This window comes from Melospiza georgiana, chromosome 15 (genome assembly GCF_028018845.1).
Source record: "Melospiza georgiana isolate bMelGeo1 chromosome 15, bMelGeo1.pri, whole genome shotgun sequence".
Lineage (NCBI taxonomy): Eukaryota > Metazoa > Chordata > Aves > Passeriformes > Passerellidae > Melospiza > Melospiza georgiana.
The window spans coordinates 14,605,647-14,614,943 of record NC_080444.1 but is presented as its reverse complement, the minus strand read 5'-3'; the positions used below and the strand labels follow the sequence as shown (position 1 = coordinate 14,614,943).

Here is a 9,297-nt window from a genome sequence, read left to right as displayed (position 1 = left end):
GCCTGGCTGCCAAGGGAAGTCAGGTTCCAACAAAAGTATTTTCGCTGTCAGAATGAGCTAAGGGCGTGCACCGTCCGTCTGTGCAGAGGAGACTTCGGAGCTTTGCGAGCACTTTGTCTTCCTAAGCAGTGTAATTTCTGTCTTGCCTGGTCTGAGCCAGCTGTTCCTTGTTCAAGAGCTGATCTCTTGTAGGCTCACACTTGACAGAGGGTGCTGGCCTCAGAATAGATAGTGCTGAGTGTTGGTGACATGCCTGGGGCTGGCTGTGCCTTGGCTCTGGAGAGGGAAAGGAGAGGGACACGGCTCTGGCCCCCCCGGTTATCTCTGCTGCTTCGGGCTCTGTGAGGATGGACAGGGCTCTGGGGCTTTGCCCCTTTCTTCTGCTCACACTGCTGGTCAGAGTCATTCCCTTCTGCCTTCTGATCCAGGAAAGGAGAGGTTAATTTGGGAATCCAGGCAGGGTGATGCACGCCTTCCCAAACCTTTGATTTCTGTGGATTTGGGATGAACCGAGGGGATAGTGTTTTCCAATCTTTTCTGAAGCAGCAAAAAGCTCAAGGGGTGAGAGCTGAGTCCCTCTGGGCATTTTCCAACCTTGTGTCACTTGCCACTGAGCCTCTAGAGCTGGATATTGCTGTATAAGAGCCACTGCACTGAGCTTTGGGTTCTCATGTGAGGGGTTCAATCTCAAGGCTTGATTAAGGTGGTTTCTATAAACAAATACAATTTTTCATGTAAATAATTCACTTTTATATGAGAAAACCAACTTTCTTGCTTTTTCAGACAAAGGCTGGGAGAGCTGAGGGTTAACTTGTGGTCTTGCTTGTGCTCTTTGACAAATTTGCCTTCACTGAGAAACACTTGAGTGTCAAATGTTTGCTTGTTACAGAAGGCAGTAGACAAGAAGCTGCTTTGCTGGCTGTGAAGGGGAACAATTCACTGGTTTGAGCAAAAATAGCCATCCAGGAGGGCAGGGATGACTCAGATAATTCCAAATTTCAATAATCAAAACATGAAGAAAACATTGCCAGAAATTAACAAGTTATTTAGGATTTGCTACTGCAAACTTGAAGGCCATATCTATAGCTTGTGGAGAACATCTTACAGCGGTTTTCCTACTAGTCCTTCACTTAAAATACTTAATTTTTGTAGAAAAAAAGATGAGAGCACATTTTGGGCACAACCTGAGAACCTGAGTCCTAATGTAACTTACTCATGTCAAATCTTTGGAGTGCTGTGAAGGTTTTGTGGCAATGCTGGCCATGATCCTTGTTGAAAACTTCCTTACCCACAGGATCAGAGCCTAGACTCCATAGTCAGGGACCACAAGTTGGTGATGCAGATAAAGAACAGATTATCTGTGTTCCCAAGTAAGTTAGTCATAAACATGTCTTCTGAACTATTTTTAAGTCTGTGAAATAAGAAACAAGGTTTATTGAAACAGGTCGATGTTTATGATCTGCATACATACACAAGCTTTATTTTGGGTCAGTAGGTCACTGTGTGCTGTGTACTACAGGGCAACCCTACCTGCTGAGATGCCAAGGCTTACCTTAAAAAAATGCCTTGTGGCAGGACTTGCCATTTTCCCAGTGCTCTGGGACTTTTGGGGTGTGCTGCCTTTTTTGGCCCTCTTTAGGTAAAACATCTGAGCCTTAAACCGCACCAAATCAGAACAGGATGACCACGCACAGGGACCCTGCTTTTGTCTTATTAAGCAAATTTTTCCAAGTTCCGACTTTTGGTGCTGAACTTCATCCCTTGAAGCCGAGCGGTGACCCCAGAGGAGTCCCGGGACGGGAAGGACTCGGGCTGGGGCGGGACAGGGACGGGGCCGGTGTGCAGGAAGCACAGCCAGGGTGCCCCCGTGTCCCCGGAGCGCTGTGCTGTAGCAGCAGCCCCGGTGTCCCCGTCGGTGCGCAGGGAAGACAGCCCGGTGTCCCCGTGTCCCCGGAGCACTGTGCCATGATAGCAGCCCCGGTGTCCCCGGAGGTGTGCGGGGAGCAGAGCCCGGTGTCCCCGGCAGTGTGCAGGGAGCCCAGCCCGGGTGTCCCGGTGTCCCCGGCAGTGTGCAGGGAGCCCAGCCCGGGTGTCCCGGTGTCCCCGGCAGTGTGCAGGGAGCCCAGCCCGGGTGTCCCGGTGTCCCCGGCCGAGCAGCCGCCGCCAGGGGGTACTCGGCGAGAGCGAACGCGGCCAACAAAGGCAGCGCAGCCTCCCCGGCCGCAGGGGCAGCGCGGAGCCGCTGCGCGCCCGTTCCCGTGTTCCAGCCCGCACATTCCTTCCCGAAACTCGAACCGGGGCTGGGGAGGGGGGCTCGCCCCCGCTCCGGGAGCTGCGTTCCCCCGCCGCGGCGCCGGGCGGGGAAGGGAAGAAGGGGCTGCGAGTGCCGAGTGCCCTCCGCGCTGTCCCCGGGCCGGCCCCGCTCCGCGCTGTCCCGGTCCCTATCCCGGTCCCTATCCCGGTCCTGTCCCGGTCCCCGCGGGTCCCGAACTCGCGGCCGGCGGGCCCGGGCCGGGCGGGCGGTGACGTCAGGCGCGGCGGCCAATGGCGCGGCGGGGGGGGCGCGCCCCGCTCCATCCCCGCTCCGCGCTCGGCAGCGGCGGCAGCGCTGCTCCGGCACGGCTCGGCTCGGCACGGCTCAGCACAGCCACAGCACAGCCCGGCACGGCTCGGCACAGCCCCGCACGGCCCCGGCACTGCCCGCGGCGGGGGCGGGCCCGCGGCGGAGGGGTCGCTGCGAAGCCCCGGCCGTGCCCTCCGCGGGTTACCTGCCCGGCCCAGGTGGGGCGGTGCAGAGCGGAGGAGGCTGTTTTGGAGGTTGCCGCCGCTCCTGATGGATGTTTTGTGTGTGTTTGCCTCCGCTCCCGGGTTCTCTTTCATCTGAGGACGCATCTGGCTCGAGCTCTGTTAAACTATCTGCCTTCTGGTACCGTTCGTAGATAACAGAAAGAAACCCGAGCCCGAAAGGCAATTCCCCACCTTCTTCCACCTAACGTGACCTTCTCGGGAGCCTTTGAAGCTTTGCTGGTGCTCCGGCGATGATGGCCGTGGTGGGTTCCCTTGGGCTGTACTAAGAGCCTCTTGTTTTCTTTTCCCTTTTTTCTTAGAGGCATTTCATCTTTAAGGGCCGGCTGCTCTCGCTCACTTTTTATACCCACCGAAGCCATCGAGCACCATGTTGTCTGGTGGGAGAAGTGCGTTTCTGTGCCTTGGAACCATCCTGAGCTTTTGGAGCTCCGCGAGTTGGATGCCTGTTGGAGGATGCCCGCATAAGTGTACGTGTATCGCTTCCAACGTGGATTGTCATGGACTGGGACTCAAAACTGTGCCGAGGGATATTCCCAGGAACGCGGAGAGACTGTAAGTAAAACCGCTAAGGGCTTCTCGAGCGCTTGTAGCAACACCTGGGACGAGTTTCCCAACACCTGCCTATCAGTGCAGAGCGCTCGGTAACAGGAGTTTCAGCAATCCAGCACGGATTAATGTTTTCAGGAGGGAAGGGGAGGAGCTTTTCGGGACTCGCAGCGCTCCTGCCGCTGTGCCTTTGTACAGACGATGGGTTCCAGAGTTTCTCGGGAACTTTCAGCTGCCGCCTGATCGGGTTGTGCAGTGACTTGCTTGAAATGGAGTTCGGAGCTGTTCCTGGAGTGCTCCCGGCTGTAATCGCTGTCAGTGCAAACACCGGTTTAATATGCAATTAGAAACCTGGATGTTTTCACCTGGCGGCTGGTAGCAGTTTCTCCTTACTTTCTCAGCATGGTGATTTCATCACCATGGCAAAGCGGCTGCTTCCATAAACTAATTCAAACGGAGAAGTCACATTAAACAGCCTCTAATTTCTATTTTAAACTGCTGCGGGGAAGCGGAGTATTCAATTTTTAATCTGCCTCAGGGTTTATGATAGCAACGTAACGCTGTGGGGAGCACGGAGAATAATGAATGTGCTCGTAGCAAATCCCCCGTATTGCAAGTTCTCGGGAGTTTTTTAGCTGACTGTTTTTTTTTTTGTTTTGTTTTTTTTTACTCGCTCAGTGAGTTCCTAGGGAGAAAGCTGAAAGCAAAGTTGAGTTTTCTGATAGAGTTCTGGCACTCGCTCGGTGCAGGGGACGGCGTCTCTGACGTGCCTTAATGCATAGCAGATGGCACAGCTCGGAGTGCCCGGTGCGAGATAGGGACACGGCCGGGGGGGGAAAATGTTAGAGGGAGACATCTAGGGAGGGGTGTTAGAGGGATATGTCTATGGAGGGGATGCTAGAGGGACACATCCAGGGAGGGGGATGCTAGAGGGACAGGTCTGGGGGGAAGAAGGGACACGTCCAGGGGAGATGCTAAAGGGACAAGTCCAGGGAGGGGTGTTAGAGGGACGCGTTCATTCCGGGGGGAATGTTAGAGGGACATATCCAGAGGGGAAAGTTAAAGGGACACGTCCAGGGAGGGGTGTTAGAGGGACATGTCTATGGGGGGAATTTTAAAGGGACACGTCCAGGGGGGGATGTTAAAGGGACACATTCATTAATGTTAGAGGGACAGGTCCAGGGGGGAGTGTTAAAGGGACGGGTTCATTCCAGGGGGGAATGTTAAAGGGACATGTCCAGTGGGGGAATGTCAGAGGGACAGGTCCAGGGAGCGATGTTAAAGGGACACGTCCAGGGGGAAAATGTTAAAGGGACACACACGTTTATTCCAGGGGGGAATATTAAGGGGACATGTCCAGGGAGAGGGGTCTTAAAGGGACATATCTGTGGGGGGGAATGCTAAAGGGCCACATCCAGAGGGGAATGTTGAAGGGACATGTCTATGGGGGGGAAAGTCAGAGGGACAGGTCCAGGGAGGGGTGTTAGAGGGACACGTCCGGGGGCCGAATGTTAAAGGATACATTCATTCCAGGGGGGAATGTTAAACGGACATGTCTATGGTGGGGGCAGAATGTTAAAGGGACACATCCAGAGGGGAATGTTGAAGGGACATGTCTATGGGGGGGGCAGAATGTTAAAGGACACATCCAGAGGGGAGTGTTGAAGGGACATGTCTATGGGGGGGAATGTTAACCAGGGAGGGGTGTTTAAGGGACACGTCTGGGAGGGCATGTTAGAGGGAGACGTTCATTCCAACGGGGAATGTTAAAGGGACATGTCCAGGGAGAGGGGTGTTAAAGGGACATGTCTATGTGGAGAATGTTAAAGGAACACGTTCAAGGAGGGATGTTAAGGCGCCATGTCCCGGGAGATGTTAATGCGAGCCCCCGCCGGGCTCCGCAGCGCTCTGCTCCGGGGTGAGCCCAGGAGAGCGCACTCGGCTGTGCCTCCTGTGGGTTAGCCCTGACTTCGAATGTTTTTGAACTTGTAAGCAAATGCTGTAGATTGTATGGCCTGACTTCCTGTTTTATTTCCTTCTGGGTCATAGACTTGGGGAAACTTCAAATTCTCAGGCAGCTTTTCCTCCGAGGAAGAAAGCGGGATGAGGTTACTAAGCAAACAAAGTTTGTGTGCAAAGAGCACTCCTAAAGGCTAAGTTCTGTCCCAGAATGAAATTTTATAGAATGCTTGGCTGTTTCTAAATGCATTTTATAGTGCTGAGAGCTCTTAAATGATAGCAATGTGCAGCTTTCTTACTACACTATTCTACAACCTTTAATGTTTTGTGGTCATATCAGCTCTCCTTTAACCTCAGCTGTGTGAGCAATAGCTTTCAGATGTCAATGCTAGAGAAACCTGAATTCTGTGCCTGAAACTGTGTGCTCTAAAATTGGTGGGTAGCAAGCTGGCATTTCAGAGCCAAAAAAACCCCAAATCTGGAACAACAAACCCCACAACAAGGCAGAACCGGGGGAGCATGCCAAGAATGTGTGATAACACGGGTGTTGCCTTCTATGCTAAGGCAGGCGACCTGGTTCTGAGGTACAGCTCGACAGCCCTCTCTCTAGGGCCGTTCGGGCCAATGACATACGCAGACACCAATGTGGTGGACGGTCAAAAGGCGTTTATTACTTCTTCTCATGGGGTCTTATAGTCTTAGGGGTCTCTACGTCAAAAAGGGGTTTGTCCTTCTTACCTATGGTTAGTAGGGAATGGAAAAGTACTGGGTAAGGGATGGAAAGTTACTGGCTTCAGTGGGGCAACATTCCTATTGTTAGTGGGACCACATTCCTATGTTAATTTCTTATCTATGAGTAACTGAGGGTCTTATCTATGGGGAACCGAAGGTCCTAGCTTCCCGTGACATCGCGAAATCTTCCGCAGCGCCTCTTCCCTAGCTACCACATCTCCCCCCCCCTTTTCACAAATGAATGAGGTAGTCGTGTACATAGATACTGAACTGAGGTATAAAGTTGTGACTTGACAAGGGAAAGGGATTTTGGGAAACCTGAGTAAGCTTTTGCCAGACAAGTTTTGAAAACCTTGTGACTGGCAGTGTTCTTTGGTTGAATTCCCTGGTTGAATTCACAGCAGTTGTCGTCGCCCTATGAACAGGATGTTGGTCCGTTCCAGGCGACTCTGAACGAATGAGACCAGCTTGTTCAGCAGGCATGGTCCGAAGGTGACTGTTAGAAACAGCATCGCCAATGGACCTATCAGGGCAGAAATCAAAGTGGTTAGCCAAGGTGATTGATTGAACCAGGACTCATACCAGCTCTGTTGGGCTTCCCTTTCTTTCTGCCTCTGGGCCAGTCTGTTCCGGAGTTCTGCCATGGAGTCTCTCACGACTCCCGTGTGGTCTGCATAGAAACAGCACTCTTCTTTCAAGGCGGCACACAGGCCCCCTTGCTGCATGAACAGGAGGTCCAGGCCCCGCCTGTTCTGCAAGACCACTTCTGAGAGCGAGGAGACTGACTTCTCTAGATAGGAGATGGATTTCTCAATCCTCTGCAGGTCTTCGTCAATCGTTGCCTGCAGTTGTGACAGTCCTTGGTGCTGTGTCGCTAGGGCTGAGACACCCGTGGCCGTTCCTGCTGCTCCCAGGCCGAGCAGCATTGCAATAGTTATACCTGTCATTATTTCTCTTTTGTGGATCCGGCTGGGTCCCTCAAGAAGATGGTACATCTCTTCGTCTGAGTGGTACAAGACCCTAGGAACAATCAGAACTTGGACACAGAAGTCGTTAGAGTCATTGAATTTGGGAAGGAACACACAAGGACTCACTCCGGATCGCTGGCAAACCCACATCCCCGATGCGGATGGGACTGCCCACTTATTGTTTTTCCTGTTCAGCCTGCCAATTTTGGTGCAGATGTTACCTCCCCGCTTAGCTAGGGTTGAATTGCCAAAGCATCTGCCTCGGCCTGTGACTTGACTCAGGGTGATTCCTTTGCGAGGGGTATCCCATCTGCACTGGTGAGGGGCGTCGGCTGTGGAATAACTGAAGGGAGTGTCTAAAGCGACTCCCTCGTAAAAGGGGGGTTTGACATCGTAACAAAGCCAGCAGGATTCGGTTAGGTTAGGGTTGGATTCGTTCAGGGATACAAAGGTAGCCTCTAACATACGAAGGATTGGGTCTGCGTCTGACCCGGTTAAGCGACTCATCTGGAAGGTTTCCGCTTGACCGGTCGGGACATTGCTGACCCCTGTGGGTAAGGTTTTGGGGTAGGTTATGTTTCTCCCTTTCGGCACGCTTTTAATCACTTTGTTGGGTCCGACTGCTCGGGGTGCTGACGGCTGGAGCCTGATAATTTGCACGTTCACCCTCTCTTTTGACCCTTGAAGGACCACTGTCCATGTTCTGCCTGTGGCCCAGCTAGGGTGGTCTGGCTGCAGGACCGTCATGTTGTAATCAGTGCATGCCCGAAAGTTAGGGATTTTAATTTGGTTTCGATGGGGGTTTTCACGAAAGAAGAAGGGTATTTTGCAGCCGATGGGTGCCCAGGTGAACTGTAAGAATTTGTCTGGCTCTTGTGGATCCCACCCAGGCCCCGACGGTCTGGCATCTGTAACTATGGTTTCGCAGCCCCAGTGCCCACAATATCCCCACCCTGGGTGATTGCAGTAGCTTTTCCCAGGGTTTGAAGCTGGGCACCAGTAGGATAGGTACGAGTGTTTGGCGTGTAGGGAATAGGGGTTTGCCCTTGGCTGTCCTGGAAACAGGTCGGTGATGCGGAGCACGAAGGATGGAGTGTTCGGTGTGGTGATTTCTCTGAGTGCTTTGCCACTACCAAGGTGTCGCATGACCCACCTGAAGGGCTGATGGGGGTAGTGGTCTGAGCTGGCTTGCCCTCTAGCGACAAGCCCCAACAGCAAAATCACACAGAAGCACCCTTGGTGTTTGGGTCTCACCCGTGCGGGTCTCTCGGGTGCTGCCTGACGGCTTGGTGATCTGTCACTTTCGTCTGGAACCGGGATGTACGCGTCACGAGGGCGTCCCACGAGCAGGTCCTGTAAACAAAGACTCGCAATTCTCGTCAGTCTCATTCTGCTCGCTATGAAGGTCCGGTTTAATCGACTTAAGTGGACACCACCTGATTTTGCCGTCCTTTTTGACAGCTGCATACCCTCGCCCCGTGAGCATCAGCCTCCAACCCCGTTCCCACTCGCCTAGTTCGTTTCTGATTACCACCTGTGGGCCCTCTTCTAGCGCTCGAGTGGCCCAATGTTTTTGGACGGGACTGTTTGTTTCGTCTCCCCTAGGGAATTGATTCAGTGCCAGCAAAGCGGTTGCCAGCATACGTGCCTGATCTCCTGGGGGAATGGCATTGGCAAAGCCCTCTGCTGTTGCCAATACTTCTATCTTGGTTTTCAGGGTCTGGTTTGCTCTCTCAACTATGGCCTGCCCGGTACTGTTGTGTGGGATGCCTTGCACTAACGTGATGCCCCATTTCGCAGCGAATTCCTGTACTTGTTTAGAGATGAAATTGGAGCCATTGTCCGTTTTGATCTGCTTAGGGATACCAAGCCAAGCCATGGCTGTCAGCCAGTGCTGAATTGTGTTTTTGGAGTTGGTTTTGGGGTGCTGTGTGGCTATGATCGTTCCGCTATAAGTGTCTACTGTCACTGCAAGCCATGCTCGGGGCTTCATCAGTTCGCACCAGGTGAAGTCTGACTGCCAGATTTCTGAGGGCTTGAGACCTCTCGGGTTGACTCCGTAGGTCCAAAGGGGTGACTTCTGGCAGTGAGGGCAGGTGGCTACCACATGTTTCGCGTCCGCTGTCGGGATTCCGCATCTCTTCGCCAGTGCTTTGACTCCGATGTGGAGCGACTCGTGCAGTTGACGAGCTCTTTGCAGGGTCCAAACTCCTTTCGCTGCGGCGTCCGCTTTATCGTTGCCGGTCTGGAAGTAGCCTTTGACTGGGTCATGGCTGTTGATGTG

General features: G+C 53.2%; 1 protein-coding gene across 1 annotated transcript in view; it reads left to right on the top strand.

The window, feature by feature from the left end:
- Positions 1 to 2,749: 2,749 nt before the first annotated feature.
- The window catches only part of SLIT3 (slit guidance ligand 3), a 495,630-nt gene continuing 489,082 nt past the window's right edge, over positions 2,750 to 9,297 (top strand). The window contains exon 1 of the mRNA XM_058034755.1: positions 2,750 to 3,360. Coding sequence (XP_057890738.1) covers positions 3,176 to 3,360 — 185 coding nt within the window. The 5' untranslated portion in view covers positions 2,750 to 3,175. The remainder of the gene's footprint in view (positions 3,361 to 9,297) is intronic.